At 36.0% G+C, this 22,288-nt stretch overlaps 1 protein-coding gene across 3 annotated transcripts in view; it reads left to right on the top strand.

The window, feature by feature from the left end:
* Nucleotides 1-22,288, top strand: part of BRIP1 (BRCA1 interacting helicase 1) — a 66,626-nt gene that overhangs the window by 25,168 nt on the left and 19,170 nt on the right. For all 3 annotated transcript variants that reach the window (XM_052802929.1, XM_052802928.1, XM_052802930.1), the window contains 2 exons: nucleotides 17,315-17,474; nucleotides 18,231-18,352. In XM_052802929.1, the coding sequence (XP_052658889.1) occupies nucleotides 17,315-17,474; nucleotides 18,231-18,352 (282 nt within the window). The remainder of the gene's footprint in view (nucleotides 1-17,314; nucleotides 17,475-18,230; nucleotides 18,353-22,288) is intronic.

The following is a 22,288-nucleotide window of genomic DNA, read 5'->3' as shown; positions in this document are numbered from 1 at the left end:
TTTCCATGTTTAAGGTATCAACCAGAGCTGTAGTGAAGTTGCAGACAAGCGCTGTTTACCATTCTGTTGACAAAGTGTTCTTGGCAGTATTACACAACTTTAGGCAAGCAGGCCTTAACAATACTAATTAACTCTGTGAGCAGTGTAGAGCATGGCAATAGGTCTAACTTGTGCTGTTTTCGGACAGACTCAGAATCTTCAGGTTCAGTCTAGGTAGTTATTTGGAATAAACAGGAGGGACCTCACTTTAACCTCTGACTATGGCACTCTTCTGCCATTGCACAGCAATGTGTCTGCATTGGATGTGAGCCTGAGTCCTTGAATACACTGTCTCCTGGCCTGGACATAAATGTGCCACCCCTATATATGACAGGCTGAGGGAGGGATACAGTTTCAGTATTGGTTCTGAATGTCTGGCTCTTTTTAGTTGAAGACAGACCCCTTTTCTTAGTGAGATTTGTGTGAGGTTGGTAGAAATTCTTTTTTTTAAGAAGTCTATGTCAGAGTGGCAGAAAACTAATTGGTCATAACACTGAAAAAAGAACAGAATGTTTTCATTTCTAAAACTTTCCTGAAACAGTTTTGTAAATAAATTGTAAGAAACCCATTTTTTTCTACCATCAATAAAAAAACCCAACACTGCCTTCAGACAACTTTTACTTATTTAATAAATTACTTCAATAAATTTACAAAAGATGGTAGTCTGTTTAGCCAGGCCTATTAAAAGCATTAAGATTCAAGCACTGGCTGTTAAAATGAGTAAATGGCAATATCACAAAGTTAAACAAATGCCAAAAAACATTTTCCAGAGTACTGGGATTGTAACAATACCATTAATGAGGGCAAAGAGGTTTTAATGCAATTTGCACATTCTAAAGTTTCAAAAAGAGGTTTTGAGTTAGTGCATTATTAATGTTCTGAACATCTGGAACTATGTAAGAGCCATAGACATTGAGCAAGTGCAGGGTTTCCCCACTAGGTCTGATGCTGACTGATTTCCTCCCTAGCGAAAAGCTTGTTTTAAGAAGTTTGAGACAGTAAAATGACAATATCCAGATAAGAGATAAACATTCCACAGTGTCTTTTTGCTTGTAATGTATATGGAGGAAAAATTGGAAACCATTAGGTTTGTGCAGTTAAAAGGTGTATTTGAAATTAAATAGGAAAATAGTTATTTGCACCACAGATGGTTGCTCTGTGGTGCAGTCGCACTGATTGCAGAGTGCTTATGTGAGGGATTGCCTAGTAACATCAGGTGCGTTCCGTAAGTTTGCTTAAATGTTTTCTGTTAGGTGTGTTTAGGTATAATAAGCAGGGATAAATGCTTTATCAAGAGTAATATTCTCCTCGATATTCCTGTTGGCAGCTGTAGGAGTATTTTGAGGAAGAGATTTACTCCTATGTGTAAATATTTGCAGGATGTAGGGATCTGTTCACACCAAGTACGTTTTATGACACAAATTTGTTCTTTGAAGTTACATACGCATTAACTTTCTGCATAATTTTAATGTTAGAGAATGTAATTTACACTGTTACAGCTTTAAAATGATACAGGAAACAGAAGGTTTCAATGTATCATCTAGTTTTAGATGCTTTAACTATAGCTAATACCCAACATCACGTTCATTGGGATGAAAAGAAAGGAGGCCTTTAAACAGGCTGGCATATCAGGGGTAAGTTATGAAATAATTGTAAATTAATAATGATACTCACTTTCTGCACAGCATTTGCTTTCTGCTCTCAAGGGAAAGGCATTCTCTTACTCCAGAAGCCTTAGTTGTTTGAGTCAAACAGCTGCAATGGTGCTATTACAGTGTGTAAGAAACCCTAAAAACAAGAAAAGACTTTAGGGAATAGAATTCTGTCATCCTTGCTATCTCAAATTATGTGCAAGTACCTAACAATAAAAGTAGAGCAAAATGATGGAAGAGTAATTAAACAACACGTGAGAAGCACTCTGTGTCTCTTTCCTGGCACTAACGACTCTGTGCAATGCTCCCTGGAAGTCACTGGCGATTTTTTAGTGACTGCAGAGGGCTGAGGTAGGGCTCGTGACACTGAAGTGACCCTTTGGGGTTGGTTTTCTTTTTCTTTGAATAGAAAGGCTTATTGCCAGACATTGCTGTGTCTTTTGCCTTACTCTGCTGAAAATCTTAGTAAAGTGATTTCTGTCTGTTGCGGCATAATTTTGGGAAAATGTCATCTAAAAAAGCCAAATTCTAATGACTCAAAAACTATGCATTTCAGCATTTGTACCTAATAATTGTAAATGGAATTTTGTTTTACTTGTTGTCCACTATTGTTTCTTCATTGATTGTTTTTCACTCTTACTCTGCACTGGTAGTTTTCTTTCTGATCTTTATCTCAGCTTCTTCATGTTTTATGGGTTTTTTTGCTCCCATTAATCATATACAATATCTACCTTCTATTTTTTTCATCATTTAAACATTTAAATGTCTGTAATATAAACTGTCTAGCTATTGGGGCCCTCACATTCATCCAAAAGAACAATTTTCAGGCTTGGTGTACATTATCTGAGGTGTCTTCTGAGAGCTCCAATGGCTCCTGTAAATCTTAATGTGATTTCTGAAGTCTACCATTTCGGTTTTTCCCATTGACTTGGGGATAGCGAAGACATGCATGTAAAAATCACTGTGTGTGATGGAAGATTTCAACCATTCCATCACAATGCTCTTTTCTTTGCCTCGGGCAGTGAAGGCTATTGTGGTGGTATCGGTTCAAATAGAGAAGAACAGTAGCAGAAGGAATAGTGAAGTTCGTACAAAAAGAATTAGAAGGTTTTCTATAAACAGGTATATAATCTTTATCCTCAAATTATGCTGGCAAGCTTCCTTCTTTCATGCCATCAGTTCAATCAAGTTATTCTGCCAAACTAAATTTGAAGATGGAGCTGGCACTTCACACCCTGGCAAGATCATTTCTTGTGTAATGATAGAGGCTACAGCAAACATATTTCCTTGAAATAAGAAAGCCAGAATAGTGCTGAATTATGCTCCAAAGGAATAATTGAAGTCCTGTATAGCTGAAGTTCTCCTAAACTTTTAAAGCTAATGCTTGTTTTATTACAAAGATTTATTAGAATGTTTTCACTTAAATTTTTTAACCTCTTGAGTTGTTTGGGTTTTGGCATTTTTGGTGGTTGTTTTTTTTCCCCACTGCTTGGTTACTGATGGCTTATTTCAGTTTTGACCATCCACATGTGTTACGCACAAAGCAGGCCAAGTAAAATGTTGGGCTACATCAAAGATAAAATTTTATCTTTGGGGGGTGATAACTGACAATCTGAATAGGTGCACAATACATGTTTTCTTTCTTAAATAGTATGACAGGATCCTGGATATATGCACTGGTTATAGAGTAATTTTCCTGGTTTCTGGGAAATAAGAGACAATCCAAACATTAGATATGCTTAGAGAAGTTAGAGGAGATGATCCAGCAGCTTGCTGCTGAATGACGAGGTTCTTCCCCCTTTCCTTGTGATCGTTCTTGTGCTACTCTGAATTTTGTGTCAACTGATTCAGATCAGAACAAAGGAAAAATTGTTTGTTCCCCCCCCCCCCCCCCCCCCCCATGCCAGTTGGTTTTCTGATGGCCTCGTGAACTGAGTTGGCTCATCAGGAGGTCAGAGAAGTGTCAGAGATAGTTCAAGGGAAGAGATAATATTGCACACTCGAGGAGGGGAGCATGATCATCCCTTTTACTGCTAGAGCTCAGTCTCAGGGATGAAACATTAATGTGCTTTTTTAAAAACATGTTTCTCAGTGCTTGACCTTAATATAAGGATCTGTAAAGATACTCATTTGGAAATGCTAATCTTTTTATGAAATATGATTTATGTTATAAAGTTGTTAGTATGAAATTGCAGCGTTGTTAACTGAGTCTGTCTTCACCACGTATTAACCAAATGAACTGGAGAGTTACTCAGGTGAATATTCTGGGTGAATGGAAATTTGGGTGAGGTGATATGAAAGGAATGAACTGTTCTTACTTCTTGTTCTGTGGAAACCCGCAGAAACTGTGGGAATGGAGGAGCTGTTTGCCGTTCGTATGTACTACTTACGGCAATCAGACATTTTACACACGGCCGCTCCTCCAGTACACAATGGCTGTTGTGGTTGAGTGTTCTAGCAGTTCAGTGCTGTTGGCTCAGGGGAAATTTCTAGGTCCCACCTTATCTTTTTGAATTACTGGCTGCAAAGAATGAACAAATATACTTTCTGTGGCTTACAGAACTGCTATGGTGACCAGCAAGGGACTTGCAATTATTCAAGTGCCCTGTGGCACTTGCTTTTTACATAGAGCAGATACACTTTCTGGTAGCATCTGCACATCATATAAAGTAGAATCCATAGCGACAGTCTGTGGCAGATTATTGGGTATTATGTCTAAAAAAATTATATGCCATACTGGTAGATGAGTGTTTTGCTTGTGAATTTCACACCCTGAGAGCTGTGCAGTTTAATATTTTATTATGCTGTTGGTTTAAATACCCTGAGCATACAGCATCAGGAAAATAAACGAAAAATCTATTATTGTTTCTCACTTCTAAGCTCTGACTTGTAAAAGTGCTACAAGCTGAATTGTTGTATCTAGTTAACACATGCTCCAGTTTCCATTGTAATTAACACTTTCTGCTTGCATATTTTTCCTACCATTTAAGTAGTAACTGCATTGAAAATGAGTTTTCACAGTCACGAAGTTTGCACTCTGTGAATGTTAGAGTCCAAATAGTAAATAACAATTACAGTCAACATATCTTTTTCCTCAAGAGCTTTTAATGAAGGGGAGAGAATGTGGGATAGAAAACAGTAGTTATTAATAGGGAACAATATACAGAAGCAACATTATTTATAAGAAGAAGGTGTATCTTGCATGGGTTACTTTGACGTTCCTGTTGTTCTGAACCTGCAGAGTTCCTGAGAGGTTTCTGAGAGGTTCACTGCCTGATGTGGTAGAGATGCGACTTCTTCGTGTGTGAAAAACACTATATATGAGCTAAAATATACTTGAAAGCTTATATTTAGGTAGCATGTTCTGTATCAGCAATGTAACAGCATGTAAAAGAATTTGAATATTAAATATGTTGAAAGGGATACTTGCGCTATTTTAAATTCAGAAAAATTCTAATTCATTGGAAAGTCAGGAAGCCTACCAAATTGTGTCTTAGAAAATCATGCCTTAGACTTAGTTGCTAATTGGGTAAGCAAGCTTCTTGGTGATAAAACTTAATTAGTCTGCTGGTGTATTCAAAAGAGTATTCATTGCATTTTGATTCAGTTCACAGCTCATTAATGGATTATTTTTAGCAAAAATGTTTTGAAGCAACTTGCACAAAACATAAAGCTTCTGATTTTGGCTTACAAATGAGCCACTTGGCTTGTTGGTAGCCAAATTGCAGTGTGTTACATTTAAAACTTTGTTTTCAGCTTTTTTGTCCTATTTTTGATCATGAGGTGAGAAATTATTTTCCTAAGATTCAGATATTCTGAGAAGTCTGCTGTTCTGTCTTCCCACATATTTTTGTGGGGGAGAACGGAAGGAGGGAGAGGGGATAGAGTTGTCTACTTTGAAGAAATACGCTAGCTTTTTTTTTTTTGATTGTGTGGTATATATGGTGAAGGTATATCAAGCATTTACTCTTAGGGAAAGAAGATGGTCCAAATTACGTAAGGTCAGATAATTCTTTTTCACGTGGGAAGGAAGGGTACTTAATTAAAAAAAATAAGATCCAAACACCACCCCAAACCAGAAAATCATCTCCTTACTTAGCGTGGCTTCGCACAGTTCCAATGAGGTCAGTGCATTTATGGTAAAGTTTGTGTTTAGGGATCCTGCTTTCAGGTTATCCTCCCCAGCATCAGATTCTTTTTGTGGCATAGATAACAGGTTATGATTTATTCTTTCTATTCACGCTCTTTTATCTACAGAACCCTATCTTATCTCTTGTTTGTTATAGAAATGTTATATACTTAACTTTGGCAGATTGCTGTAAAATTTTCATTCAGTAAAGTCATTGAATAGCTTCTTGCTGTGTGAGATTAATTGCTTATTGTTCCCTCCTTAATTGCTGCTGACTGAAGTACATGTTTCTAATAATGGTGACATCGGTGAGAGTCATCATTTGCATTGTCACGATTACGGGAAGTTTTATCGCTTTGCATTTCTCTATTTTAGCATTTGATTCATTTTTTGACTTAGGTCCGGAATTGTACTGATTTTTCTGTTTAGTGGTCCTGCTTCCCAAATGAGAGGTTTTAGATGTCTCCAGGAATCAGAGCTGATACCGTTCCCTGTTATGATAATTTATCATTATGTAATTACCTATTCAGTGCTAAACATTGTGCGTAAAATACATGGTTGTTGCTGAGAAATTGTCTTCATTCTCTTATGTGCACTGATTTGCTGTGTAACAAGGGAAAAATGACTAACCTTTCCGAGAAAGTAAAGGGAATATTAATCTTTCTTAAAATGATAGAATAACTACATGTGTAAAATGCCTTCTATAAATGTAAAAATATTTTCTCTGTTAGTGTTAATAGAAGACTAAAAGCTAAAACCTGATACTCTTCCACTCTTGGAGTCAGTTCCCCATGACAGGCATCTGCCTGCCCCCATTTACTGTGTGAGCATTCGTGGACTTGGTCAGCCTCATGCCTAGGACTACACAGCACGTCTGTTTGAATCAGTTTTCCCAGGTGGTACTGTGCTTCACTGCTGATGTGCCACTAAGACAACCTTGTCTTTTTTTTCTCTTTATTCTGGAAAAAAAAGAGGTCAAAGATGACTGAGCTTGGGTTTTGACTGGTGAAGAAGAGGACAGTAGTGTACGATGCCGACTTCATTCATGAACAGTTAATAATTTTGGTTTTGATTCCGGACCAGGATCTAAACAATCCTTTTAAAAATAAATTTTTCTGGGGAGCTCTCTTTGCGTGAAGGATTGCGCTCTCACTGGAACGTGAAAGTGTAATGATAGCCTAGGGTTGAGTGTAGAAGCAGTTCTTGTAACACAGAAAGCTGTTGTCTTGGTTAATTTTAAAACCACAAAAGAAACCCTGTTTTGAACCAGGTTGTTTAGAAACAGCTGCGACGGAGCTCAAAGACTGAATACTTCAAAGGCTATCCAGATTGTTTTGTGGTAAAACATGTTGGTTTTGGGGGGGAAAGACTTTATATAAAAAAGCTTCTTTAACTGTAGAAGCAACATATTAACCGTGTTATTCTAGAGTCTTTGGTGTGCAAAACATTTCATTTTTCATTACTGTTGTCGCCGTTCACATATTCCATTATTTAAGGAGGTTATTGAAAAATTGATGGTATGTTGGTACCAGAGAGACATCCTGTAGGCTGCAGTGTTGATTTATGGCACATGGAACACAGTTCAGTGCTTCAGTTTCCTGCTGGTGAGGGGCACTTTGTCATTGTCCCTAAAGAAAAATCATACCAGTGAAATCCCCTGTGTTTCCTCCAAGTTGAGTGATGCATACTTTTTCTTTGAAAATGATTATGAATTATTCACCTTTTATTGTGCTGGAGTGTGCACATGGTGATCAGAATCTTGTTCATAATACAGAGTTTTTCACCATGTTCGGGGTTTAGTTTAATAATGTAGTTGAGTTGCACAGTAGCTTTATCTATTTTATTTTTTTTCCCCACAGCATGTCTGCCAAGCCTGTGTGGGCTAGCACAGATTTTACCCCGTATTTCCTAGCATATGTAGGTACCTCAACAGGAGTCTTGGCCATAAATGTCTGTTTTTCTTTCATGTTTGTTTAAAATTTTCCTTGAGAAAGTAAGTACAGTACTTCTAAACTTAAAAAGACACTTTTCCCACACAAGTTCTTGAAAACCAGACACTTACATGGTTTTAAAGTTTTATTCTTCAAGCTCATTTTCTGTTGCGAAGAAATGGTAAGAGAGATCTAAGTGAAAAATCTCTTGAAATAGCACAAGTAGTAGTGATATAGATTTCCAACTGAGGGCAGCTTTCTCCCAGGAGATGGGTTGAGGAGAGACTCCATGGTATAGACCACCTGTTAGGAAAATTAAAAGGCTGTATGATCTTTCTTCATAACTCTGGAAGAAATGTAAAATGTCAGAATAAATGTGTGACTCGGGTCGAGGTCCCTTCACAGCTTCCTGGGTTCCGTCTCTGGACTGTTGAAGTCTTTCCAATAAAATGTAACTTTTCTTATAGAAGAGAATAACCTGCTGAGCATTCATCAACTTCAGCAATTTTGTTTTAATTTTAGAATCATGGCTATCTGTGCAAGCTTAAGTTTTTAAAATTGCTTTACTTTTAACTACTTTTGCTTTAAAAATATGCACTCTTATTTTATGCACTTGATTTGATTTTTGCTGTAACAGATGGTAAGGGTTAGCAGTTAAATACACATTAGAAAATCTTTATCATCAGCTGAAAAAGAGAGGTTCTGAAAAAAGCGAGGAATGTGTGTTTTCCTTTGGAAGTTGTACTTAGATGAGCATACGTTCTAGTTTTGTTCCTTCACAATGTCTACTTTTATTTCAGGACTTTTCTAAGGTCTTTCCACATTAAAATTCCTCTCTGTGTTGCCTAGTCTTCCTATTCCTTAAAACAAAGAAATCAAAGTCTCTGAACATATTATGTTCCCTGTATTCTTTAATTATTGGTTTTACAATAGAATGCTTTCTTTTTCCTGATGGCAGAAAAAATGTTTAGGTTTTTGTTTGTTTGGTTTTTTTAATATTTTCTGTTTTGCAAGTATGAAGCATTTCATTACAGAGGCTCTGTGACACTTTGGGAAAGGAAATCAGACAGAAATTGATCTTGAGTTAGTACTCTGCAAACCAAGTCTGGTTCAAAAGAACACTTCTTTGCATTGCTGGTTGTAGCCCCATGATGATAATAAATAGTGGGGGAAATGTGCAGTAGAAAGGAGGCGTAGCCTCTCCTCAATAAGAATAGCATCTTTGTGTGGCCTGTTTCCATTAAAATGCTGCATTAAATCAGTTTATTTTTGGCACATAAAGAAAAGATTACCTGTGCATATGTATTTATATGGGCATTTGGTATTTTTCTCCAGTTTCCCATTAACAGTGGGAAATTAACGTTCTATTTTGAAAGTAGCTTTTACTTCACAAGTGAAATATTTTGGGCACAGATATTTTCATGTTCTCTTTTAATGAAATCTGTTAGAATTAGAAATAGAGAAAATTCAGTTTGAAGCTTAAAATAATTCTTTTTGTGAATAGATACAAAATATTAACGTATCAGCTTAGTCATTCAAAAGAATGAATTTTAAATACCTCCTTGTATTATGTTAGATACCTCCCATAAACATGAAGAGATTTCTGTGCATCAGTATTGCTTAACCTTTCATGAAAATCTAATTGAGTGCAAACAACTGCTTAAATAATTCAATGGACTAAGTTATTCTTGGCTGGTATAGTCCCAGCGTAGTGCAGTGCAAATGTCTGGGTGTCAAGCAAAATCGAGGTTTCTTCTTTTTTGGTGAGGAATGTGATTAAGAATAAAATCACCATTGAAAAAGTGTACGGGTTGATTAAGAAGGAAAAAAGATGAAATATAAATTAGCTCTGCCAATTTTGTAAATGACTTGTGGCTAAAAAGTGCATATTCTTTCAGTCCTTTTGAAAGCATGTAATATTTTTGGTGATGTTGATAAATGTTATTGGGTTTCATTGCCTTCTTTTCATACATGTGACCTTTTATTCTTGTTAAGGGACACTGCACTTTTTATAGTACTATTTTTAATAGTTCTAGAGTGCTATTCCAAATTTATTTTAAAGATTTGGATAATGGACATTAGATTTTATTGGTTAGTTGGACCAAATATTTTCCCTCCTGTTTTTGGAAGGAAACTCAGCTTTTTCCTTTCACACGATCCTTCCAGGCAGTTATCTCTTGTCCCTTCAATCTTGTATTCCCATTTCATTATTCTGTTTACTTTATTCCTTCTACTGTTTCCTTTGTGTTCACTTTTAACCTCAAAGGACTTTTTGTTGGTGGTGGTGGGTTTTGGTTTTAACTAAAGGTGGAAATGGAATTAATTACTGATCCCATGCCGCCCCATTTTTTTGTAAAGTGTTGTTTCCCCCAGATTGAAGAGTTCCAGTAGTCCTGGAGGTCAGTTACCTATAGGGTTCTGGGTCATTTAGTACAGATGCTTGGCAACCCTGTTAGTTCAGAGAACTGTCAAATAACTTTTGCTAATTCTGTACTTTTCCAAAACATGTTAGTTCTTGAAGAAGTTAGTTTAATATGAGCCTGTGCTACCAGTATGTAAGTGATGTGGAAAAGTGCGTGGAGTCTGGCCCTATACATTCTCCAGGGTTACTTTGAAATAACACAAATTTAAGGCCACTAATGTTTAAGCAGTGTACTAAATGCATTTATTTAATGACTGAATATATTTTGGGATTATCACAAATATAGAGACCGTTTCATTCTTTCATAATGTTAGAACATTCAACCAGGTAATTAACTGTCATGCTGAACACACTAGAGCTTGGAGACCAGTGGGAGAGTGATTTGAACAAAAAGTTACAGCTGTAGCTAACCAGCTGACTCAGCAAACTGCATCATCCTTGGAAGCTTATTAAAGGTAATGCAATACCTATGGAATTAGATACATTATAAAAACATCTGTGCCTTGAGATCATCAGAGGATTACTTTAGTGGAAAATATTATGTCCTCCATCCTAATAGCTTAAATTTGCAGAAGGATCTGTCAGAGTGTATAGATTCCCCCCCCCCAAAAGGAAGAGAGGAGGCAGCTGATGCAGAGGCAGGTTGAGTTGCCCTGTGATATATAAAACAACCTGTACTTTTTTTTTTTTTTTTTTTTTTTGCAGACAGTCCAAATGGTGGGAAACATTTTGCAGAAAGACAAGAAAACTACATTTCTTCTTGACATTCTCTCTGACTGTAAGGGTTTTTCAGTAGATGCAGAGGGAAAAAAAAGCCTCTTCTTTGTTTGGTTTTGACACCTGTTATTTTCTGTCAAGATACAAGCACTGCATTGAAGCAAAAACATTTGATAAAACTCTATGCATAAATTTGGTATATGCCTCCTCAACTCCACTGCCGCCTCCTGTTGTTTAGATAAGATAAAAGCACTCACTGAAGGACTGAGTTCCTCAATGTCTTGAAGCAAAACAGAATTTATGAAATCAGTGGAAGAAGAGGAGAGGAACGATGCAGAAATTAATGTCTTCTGTTATTGAAGAAGGTATAAATTATATTTACATCTAGTATAAAATTTAAAGAAAAGGTATTTAAAATGTTAGGCACTGCTGGTGAAGTCTGTCTTGAATAGTATGTTTTTAAAAAACTTTGATTCATGCATATTCTTAATGATAGATGAAAAACTTTAAAAGATTTTACAAAGAGCAAAAATTATTTAATACTATTAACTTTTATTGTTAGATATTTGGATTACTATCTCTAGTTTATTTAGCTTTTTTTGGTTACTGAATCACAATATGTATCAGTTGCAGATTTGCATCTCTGATGTATTTGTTCTCTTTTATAATGGGTTATTGAAATTGAAATGCTGGTGGGATGTCAAGTGTTGCATTCTTTGGAAAGGTATAAGACCTTATTAATGCATGTTTAAAATATGCGGGGATACCTGTTTCATTTCCGTACATTTAAGTATGACTCAGATAAGAGTGGAAGAAGCACTGGTTTTAAAATTAGAGCACTATGTGTTGGAAAAAGTTTTACTGATTTATTTAAATGAGTAGGTTTTAGTTTTGTTCCCTCATCCTAGCTAGATTTCTATGCAGTTGGAATTGCCTTTGGATACATTTTCCTGACTTTGTGGTTGATTTTGTGTACATGAGGAATTTACGGCCTTTTTCACAATGTAAGATGTGAAAGGAGTAGCAGAGCACAATTCAATTTGACAGGTTCTCTTGTCTCTCTCTGAATCTAATTATGGTTGCTGAAATAGTTGTTCATCCTGTATGTGGAGAGGCGCAGCTGGATGCGGGTACATATATCTGCAGCTTCTTAAAATGTTTTTGGTATTGCAAAGTTAAAGAATAAATCTGTAAGACAGTTCCATAGTTGTGTAGAAGAAGAAAACTGTTTAATGAGATAATCTGTAATTTCCCTAGTCTGTGTACTAGGAAAATAACATGATGTGTTTCAGTTTTGTAAGTGTAAAAGTATATTCTTCTCCATCTGCTAAAGCTTTGGGGGATCCCTTTATTCCATGTTTGAAGTCCCTAATCTACACATCTGTAGTGTTGTAGTTTAGGCTAAATTCCCTTTGGAAATACTTTCTATAATCTGTTGTAGGTATTCAGCAGAGAATGGCCCAGGCCAGTCTCTTCCATTTGGTGTTTCTCAAGAAACTTCAGGTTTTACAAACCATAGCTGGAAATGATGTTAAGATGCATATGTCTATATTACATTTTTTTAAAAAGCTATACTACCACATAAGTCAGCCTTGAAATTAAAGGGAAAATGTTTGTATTACGAGATTTTAGCTGCTTCTAAAACTGACACCACCTCTTCCTCACTCGATTTCATGTAAATGTAGAATTTCGGTGTCTGTATATAGAATGTGTGTATATAGAATGGGCTGATAGTAAAAGATGATGTAAGAGTACATCATTATAGCAGCACCGTACGTCTTTGTGTGTCACTTTTACATGTTGGTGGATTGGATGATAACCCTGTTTTCTGCAAGTGACTGCCCTTTTAGTCCCAAGTGTAGCATAGCCCTCTTAGTTCTACCAAAACAAAGTCTAGTGAAGTAAGTCCTGTTGCTCAGCCTCCAGCTTGGCCAGAGATGTCTGTTTCCCATTTCTGAAGTTTTGTGCTGACTGCATGTAGAACTTCTATTTGACCCTTCAAACACGTTTCCAGCCCACTGGAGACAGGCTTTGATTTGAAGCAGTGCTTATTCAAAAAGAAAATTCTGGTAGCAAACACATGAAGAGCTGTGCTTGGGAAGAGGCTCTTAGATCAATGTTAGTCCCTCGGGTATCTCTGACTTTTTGCACTAACAGTGGTGCCAATACTGTGATTTTTATTAAGAAAAACCTAATGGCTGTTTCCTTTCTCCCCCCAGCTACCCTTCATATCTGAATAACAATGAAAAGTGGAACTTCATATCATTTAAAAAAAATATTACATAGAAACAAGATGAAAAAATACCAAAGTTTGGAGAAGTGGGGTTTTTTAGTGTATAATGGCAGACTTTTAAGAGGGTTACAAGGTATTTGTGTAAATTTTGTGTACCTTGAAATACCTTTTGTTCAGTTATCATTATATAAATGTATGGATAACGAGACAGCATATAGTTTTAAAGTTGCACAAGAATATACAATACAATTGTAACTGATAGTTATTATTAAATAGTTAGTAGTTGTTAAGCTAGCCAATAAAGCCAGAGTTACTTTACTCCGCTGTCAGGTATTGCTTAGGTCATTATCCTTTTTGTCCTGCACTGCTCTTGAACATCCTTTCGTAGTTTTAAGTGTTTCATTGCTTTCCCAAGCACTTTTTGATGGAGGGATTATTTCTGTGATGCCTTTTTACTCTGCTGGCAAGGTGCAATCCATTCATTATGTGAATCAATGCTAAAATATTTAAGGAATATTTGATGTAAAGAAATTTGGTAGCAGGTGCTTGTAGCAGGACAAGAGCTAGGGAACTGTAAACCAGAATAAGTAACTCATCATGCTACAGTATTTTCTGTTAGACCCTCTCTCATGTCAGGTATTTGCTTCAAAAATCACTGTCAGGAGGTAATGAATACTGCAGACAAAGTGCATCCCCAGCAACTTGATTGCTGCAAGTTAACTTCTCAACTTCGTTAAGATGCTGGAAATTAGAATGAACTTGCCTTAGGGTAAAATACATTAAACAAATCTTTGGTCTTGCTTCATGACATGGGAAACCCCTAATGCAATTTTTGGCACTGTATAAAACAAAACAGCAAATGGAAAGGGGCAAAGCTTTTCCTTCGTGGACACACGATGAGAGGATTTTGCCTAGGAGTGCAACATAATGGCAAGAGATGTTGAGAAAAGAGTTTCTCCCATTCCCAAACTTCAAGAGTGCTTCAAAAGCTGCCTAAAAAGGGGGATGCTGACAATGACGAATGGTGAATCTAAATACTGAGCTTGTAGTTTCTATAGCTTACAGGTGTCTTTTAAATTGCAGAAAGGAAAAATGGAAAAAGCTATCAAAGTAAACATCCTTCAGTGCATGGGAAGATGACAGATTCTTTCTAACAAGATTTTCTGCTCTCCTGGAGGAAGACCATTTGTTAATAAACCATTTGAGAATCCATTTTTAAGGGATTTAATAAAATATACACAGGCTGCCTTCCACTGCAGAAACTATTATTCCCCTGGGTAGAAAAAATGACTGACTGTGGGCATTAATGGTCGCTTCCTGTGATTCCTGGCATTATACCTTGCTCCCATTTGAACTTTTTCAACCCAAAGTGAAATAATTTTTTATGAGAAACCTGCACTTGATTCCTAGCTCTTGTGAGGCATATATGTGTTCTATATTTTATTTATTTGTATTCAGTCATGTCCATAATTCTTGTCGTCTTAGTGTCTGTGTCTGTAGCATGGGTATTGTGCATGTTTGTGCATGCTTTCCTCTGTACAAGAAAGTTTCTGTACATAGCAAACTCCATTAAATGGAAGACGTAACAGCTTTTGTGTGAATTAAATGAATTGTTCCATTCTTGCCAAAGATGTTCATGAATAATTCACACATTTCCATAAAAAAATGTAGATTTTCTATTGTGATGGTTGCTGTCAATTAAACAAGGAACCTGAACCTATTGTAGTCTAATAGATACTTACCTGGAGGGGCTGGGTAACCCACAAAAGAGAAAATATGTTTTCTTAAGAATTTGGAGGAAGGTTTTCTACTGCCATCTTTCCAACTATGAATATAAGTTATACTTCTTTCAAATATGAGAGAAATACAGTGGAATTGAGGGATTAAGTAATTTTTGTAAGGAATGTTGCCCTTTCTGAGTCTATTAACAGACTTTGGTTCTCTTAAATTAAGAAACAATTTTTCTGCTAAGAAAGCTTCATAAGGGTGTGTTTGTGAAAAATACCAGTTGATTTCAGTAGCTGAGATAATAAAAGGAGGAGAAAGTCAGGGGCAAGTGACTCTTAGAAGTCAAAGCATGGATAGTTTACATGAATATGTAAATGTCAAATTCAGTTATACCCAAATATATCCTGTCTGTATTCTCTTACTGGCCTCCTTTTGTCATGTATGGTGAACAGCAGGCAGTGCTAGAAGTGAGTTCAGCATAGATTGCTAAGTGAATGCCCAGGCAGACATTAGTTTCACAGAAGGAAGAATGAAATCTGGAAAGTTAATAATGTTACAGTCACTGGCAGCTCTAACAGATCCCAAATGGATGTACTTAGAGGTATAATTTGTTTGATTCTTTTCTTTACCAGAATTATCTCCATATCATATCCAAGAACTGAAGGCATAGTGGCAGGCTGTGGATGGCAAGATGGACAGTCATTGCTCAGTCATAGTATTACGACCTTTTATATAAAAAGAGATTACAGACAGGATGCTGCCAGGAAATGACAGAGCTGGCAGAGAAGGGGACAAATAGTAGGACAGACACATTTAGAAAAGATGATTTATTCTACAGTAACATCTGTATTTGTAGCAAACTGTTCCTACTATTCATCACTTAGTCTCTCTGTGCTTGCTTGAGAATGGTATCACGTCAGTAGTAAGCAAGTGTATTTCCCTGAATAGAGGCTTGGACAAAGCTAGTGAAAATTCAAGAATACCGTAGTATTTGTCCCCTCTGAACCACAGGTACCTCAGAAAGAACCAATCCAAGTACTTAATGTCAGAGAGTAAGTTCAGATCATTAATTCTGAGAACATGAAATATGCAAGGGTTACTGTAAACAGTTTCCTATAAATTTGCAAGTGTTCTCCCTGTTAAACTCAAATGTGACAACAGTTAGTTACCATTAGTTCTGTTTCACAATAACACTTAAACTGTATGTTTGGACATGGGACAGATTAATTTTGTAACAATTTAACTGTTAAAGATCCTGAGATCTTGGTTGGGGTGCATCAGAAAGCCAAGTGGGTTGGAGTTAAGGGATGCTGTGGCTTTTTGAGCAATGAACTGGGGCGAGTGCAGGTTCCAGATGGAGCAGTTTATATAGCCTGAAGCAAAATGCTGAGAAGGTCTTCAGTGAGTGGGGTTGAGGGAAGTGCAGACAAATTAGGAGCATAACCATTATTACAGAATCTGTGAGTTTAAAATCTCTGTGTATATGAAGCTCAGTAAGTCTGCTGCACAATAGTTAGTGACACACTAATGATCACTGAACAGTAAAAGGAGTGAAATAAAGCATTCATTTCTGTCCACTGAACCAGATCTACTCAGTTCATTCTAAAATGTGTTGGTTGCCTTGCTTTTGTCTTGAGGCCAGTGCTGTGCACCATCAGACAAACATGTCAGGTGAAGGAGTGACTTTTTTGCTCCCTGTCTTCATAAAATTCAGTCTAGAAATTGATGAGAAAAGGGCATGACTGCTAACTGCAAAATGACCGCCATCCAGCTGACTTCAGTTTCTGTGGTAGTTTTAAACTTTGCTTTTTGTATTTGCAATATGTATTTTCATTACGTTCGCACTAAATGTGGAACAAGCTTATTTGCTTGCAAGATTTGAACATGTACTGATTTGGAGTAAAATATGTACAGTTCAGAATCTGGTAGATATAACAAAGCTGACTCCCTTCAAGAAGCAGAGGAGGCTGTTGATAAACCCTACATCAATACTTCCTCCCCCAACTTATCTATGTAAATTTAAAAATACTGAAATATTGTGGAAATTTAAGATATAAAGGCTTGTTTCAAATTAATTTAGAATTTGTTTCCAGTCTTACTTATTCATCTCTTTCTTGGTAAGGAGAAGAACAGGTAATTTCCAGTTTTCTTTGAATGACGTTCCTCTTGCTTTGAGGAATACCAGAAGATGCTCTTTATTGACCAGTCTTATAGTTTTAGAGAGTTTTACTTTGATAACTCAAAAATCCACACTGTTTCTAATTAGCAAAGTTAGTGGCCGTCATGTTTAGAAACTGTTGCATAGCTGTGGATCGGTGTACAGTAGGGACACTTGTATTCATAAATACAAAAACTGAACAATATAATTTCACTAAAATAAGTGTCTTTTGTGTGCTTTATTTGAACAGTTCAAGTGATTGACATTTCATTAGAGGTCTTCCAGATTTTTCTGTTTGTTTTCAGCTGTTGGACAAATTGAAAGATCGCTGGATGCACACTGGCTTATGGAGAAACCTGGAGCTGGTTAAGACAGTCATTGCAGAGCCTCAAGGAGGGGCAAAGAGTGACTTTGATGAACTGCTGAAAATATACTATGATGCCATAAAATGTAAAGGAGAAAAAGGTACGTTCTTCAGACATATGAAATAGTTGATACAGACTCTTCAAGTTTAAAAAAAAAAAAAGGGGGGGGGGGGTCTTAAAGTGCTTAACAATTAGAATAAGGTATGGATAAACAGTTAAATTAACCTCAGCTTAATAAGTTATTGTGATAAATGAGGAAGAATAACTGTGATTTATATTGTTGCATGAGGATATAGGGAAGTACAGGATGATGCATAATCCTAACAGTGATATTCAAAAGGCAGTGAGCTGTGTAAGGATGTGCAATTGTGTGTCCAGCAGGGTGCAGAGTGGCTTCTCAAATAATCAAACTTATAGTACATTGCATAACTGTGATTTACCATCTTATATTACAGCCACTATAGGTTTTCTTCTCGAAATACTTAAATATTAGTATAGAGAATAAAGAATGATAGTATGTCAAAAAATAAATAGCATGATTTTTGGAGAGCAAAATCCAAGGTTTAAATTTTAAATTTTGTTATAGATACATATGGTTCTTGCATAATTAAGTACCACTATGTTATATAGTGCAAAATTATTTTGCTAGTTGATATTCAAAATCACAATATTATTGATCAAAGTGAAGTTAATCTCAAAGAAGTCTATATTTTTATATCCGCTTACCTTTTCCAGACTGACACAGTGTATTATGCTATATTATGTTTAGCTCTTTAAAAGATGTTGGTGAAACTTTCTTCTGACACTCAGTTTATCACTGGGAATGATTTGTATATTCCTCTCTGGCTTGTTCAAGATGGAGCACTCCTTATAGCTGTATGCAGAGGAAAAGTTAGTGAAGGCTTGGATTTCTGTGATGCGAATGCCCGTGCAGTTATAACCATAGGTATTCCGTTTGCAAATGTGAAAGACCTTCAGGTAGGATATCAATTGAAAGAGTTGTACTTTATTTTTATGTCATGTTTAAAACACTAAATGCGCACAAAATATTTTTTCTAAATGTTTACCCTTGGACTTCTCTCAATCCCATTTGAATTCTTGGAGTTACCTTCTACACAGGTAAGAGGAAGAATAGTGTAGCATGTCTTGTGGACTCATTTGTCATTCTAAATAAATTTATATCATGCTAGATATATTGTAAATTTTTGTCTGACATTGCTAGTGAAGGCTATTACATTGTCAAAATGCTCATTAACTGCATACTCTGCCAAGCAACAGTACATGTTTCCATCTTCACTTGCCCATTTTCATACACTGAAACTTATGTCATTTTTACAGAAATGAAGTTACTTCCTGACTTACTGTGGTGTGGGGCATTTAGTTGCGAAGGTCTAGGATAAACACTAGGAAAATACTACTTTAAGGCATTCAGATTGATCAAAAGATTATTTCAGAAAATAGGTGGAAAGATAAAGATAGTTATAGTGTAAAATAATAGCATAATGAATCAATGTATATCACGCACTAGGTCATTATTGATTGCAGTATAATCCCCTTTCTAATCTCTATTGCCTTCTTTAGTGTAACTATGCGTATTGCACTTCCCACTTAAACGGAGACTGGAATTGTAAACCTTTTCCAAGCTAATGCTGCTTTATTAGCTTGCAGTTTTGAGGTATGAAATTATGATATGACGTAACCTCTTTGTGGATACTGAGGACGTTAACTATTTTGATAATTCAAGCTTCATCTAACTTTAGGCAAAAGCTTCTAAGTGCCTTCTAAAAATAGTATTTTGAAGTGCCTCCAATTAAAGAAATTTGAGACTATTTGTATTTTTCAGCAGGTGGCCAAAGTAGCATCCTGTTGCTTGCACTGCTGTGTAATTACTCACATCAACACTTCCTTCCTTTTGACTTCAACAGGTCTTGTCTTATGGATAGATGATGTTCCATTAGAATAGGCACTTCGTAGTTGAAGCCAGGCATTCATAAAGGAAAAGAAAGCCAATGAATATGGAAAAGTGTTTTTCTAGACTTTCTACTTACTGAAAAAGAACATTTATTATTGACTAGTTTGTAAGACCACTTATTTTTTAGTGGTATTCTGTGCATGCCACTTAGGTAGTCACCCAGTTGCTGGCACACTTCTTCCAGTGATAATAGCCACTGTCACTGCTTTATCTTATGCGTACCTTTTAGAGCTTTTCAGGACTACTTTGTGAAGCTAAGAAATAAAGTGAAGTATCATAGAATAAATAAATACCAGAAATAGCTGGATTCTGGTTATTAGTCATGCCAAATCAAACAAGAAAATCATAGGTTCACACTTGAAAGACCAAACAGACTCAGCTTTGGTTTTAGAGATGCGTTCTGAGCTTAAGTGAACAACCAAAGACTTCTTTGTTGTCTACAATGTGTGCCTAATTACAGCCTTGCTAGAGAAAAACCACATCCTATAAGGACTAGTGAGGTTATATTAGTGGTGGCTGCCTAGTGCAGTGTTCTTTCAATGTTTGCATAACTTTCTCGAAGCACTTAACTCAGCCACAACATTTGTCTTACTAAAATATAATACACTGTACTTTAGTATAAAAACATTTACATTCAAAGACTACTTAGCACTCTTTCTAGAGTTAGAAATGCTTCGTTTTAGAAGCATATGCTGAAATGATATTTTGGAAATATTTGGTCTGTAGTATGGCTGGAACTCTTACAATTTACTCCAAATGATTTCCAGAAAGTCAGTATTTTTATGTTCTAAGTGATACAAAATTAAATTGAAAAGAATGTGTCAAGGGTGAATTATGTTCACAGTGGATTATGTTCCTTAATCTTAAAATAGTGTATTTGATTTTACCTTGAGTTCAACCAAATATGTAATATAATAGAATCACAGGCAGTACATCCCATTACTGATAACTAAATTAAAAAAAAATCAGTGTTGTGTTGAACAATTTTTTTTAGTTAGACTGAAGAAAACCTCTACATTTTTAAGTAGGGATAGAAACACTAGCTGCCAAATTGCAAGCAGCTAAAGGTTTGAGTGTATATATTTAGATATGGTAATGCACAAAGCACTGCAGTGATCAATTCTAGATGAGAGAAGGGCATGCACCAGTCTCTTAGCATCAGATTTGAATTGCTGTCTGGTGCATGGCAGTGCTCCTAGAATAATGCTGGAGGAAATTGTTTTTATTGTAAATGTGTCTTTTGCTCCAGAACTTGGATCCAAAGTGATATTCAGCTAGCAGTACTTCCCTTTAAATTGAATGATGTTTTGTTTTGTCCAAGGCTTTAGGTTTATCAGATACCCAAAAAAGTTCTGGATTAATGCACATTTCTTTTACCAGTTGAGCTCAATTATGTGAAAAATGATAGTGTGAAGGATAGTCACTCTGTTCACTGAAGAAGATTAATTAGTAGCTTTGTAGAAACATAAGCATAGATACAAAAGAAATTTGGAAGATTAAGCGTCTTTTTCAGCGGTATGTCAGCTCAGGAAAGGAATTGGAATTATGTTTTTAAGGAAAACTGGCTGTTGATAGTGAAGATTGCCATGTAAAATTAAAAAGAGGGGAGGGGAGGGAGAATGGGACAGGACACCAAATTTCACCTGAAAACGTTGGTTTTTTTGTATTTCTGGGAGAGCTGATCCAATAGTATTGCTTCTGAGAATGGCATGAAACAAATATATTATAAAAGGGTACAGAAAAGTGAGTGCTACATTTTTAAAAAATTTGTTAACTTTATATAAAACCAGTCTGATACCCTATTTTTAGGGTATTGCAACAAATGCAAATTGTTGTTCGTTACTTCAGTCCCCCTAGACCAACAGACCTTACCTGAACATTAGAAAGGAAAACAAAGTTTTATTCCTGTACACTTTATTACAATTCTTATAAATGCTTTGGAGTTATCTTCAGTGAATAAAACTTCATAGAACTGAAGGAGTATTAATTTGTCAATAAGGGAAAAAAGGTACATGAAACTTTTAGGGATTGGAAGGGATGCTATAAACCATGCTCTCATGTAGCAGGCAGATATTAGTATTACCTGAAATGAAAAGAGATTCTTTGTTAAGTATAGACGATTGTCTATAGTTAAGCCTTAACCTGTTGTCCTAACCAGTTGGAGTTTGACTGGCTGTATTACTGTTTCATTAACAGTTAGAATCTGAAAGTCACAAGCCCAATTGCCAGGGGGTTAAATGATACTTGTGCCATCCTGCTTATGATGCAACTTCATCTTCTAACCATGCTTTTATGATCAGATCTAAGTCATTTGGAATTTTATGATACAACTATGAGGAAGAATATGATTACAGAATTTATTCAAATACTTTTTCCTACTCAGGATTGTATTCAAAGCATATCAGTATTGCTCATCATACTAAGATGTGAATTCTCCCTTCCAAGTACAACTGAGTGACTTTCTTTTAGGGTGGCTGATTTTATTTTTAAATGTTTCTCCTTATTAACAGTTTTTTCTATTGGAATTCTTTTTTTCTTTGGGGTTAGAAGAATCCAGTTAGAAGAATCCAGACTTTTAAATGTTAGAGGACACTGTACAGTCTATCTCTTTTGTAGGATTTTAGGATATGTTAAGTTCCCAAACAATACAGTTAAAATTTATAGGATAGTTATGACATTTGCTTCTATGATATAGTCGTTAGTGTTTGTTTAGATTTTGTAGGCTAACCAGAAAACTGATTAAAACCTGGACATTTTAAAACTTCCAGCTTTGAAGTTTGGGGAGGAGCTTGAGTTTTGAGCAGACAGAAGAAAATTCAAAACACAGTGACACAAGTCAAGTTAGACCTATATAGACATAAAATTGTGAACACAGGTACATCTGTTCCTTTTACATAGCCATAGGTATGTATAGGTAGGTATAGGAACAAAGAAACTGATGA

This window comes from Harpia harpyja, chromosome 12 (genome assembly GCF_026419915.1).
Source record: "Harpia harpyja isolate bHarHar1 chromosome 12, bHarHar1 primary haplotype, whole genome shotgun sequence".
Taxonomy (NCBI): domain Eukaryota; kingdom Metazoa; phylum Chordata; class Aves; order Accipitriformes; family Accipitridae; genus Harpia; species Harpia harpyja.
The sequence above is the reverse complement of the archived record's forward strand: the minus strand, read 5'-3'. Positions and strand labels throughout refer to the sequence as shown.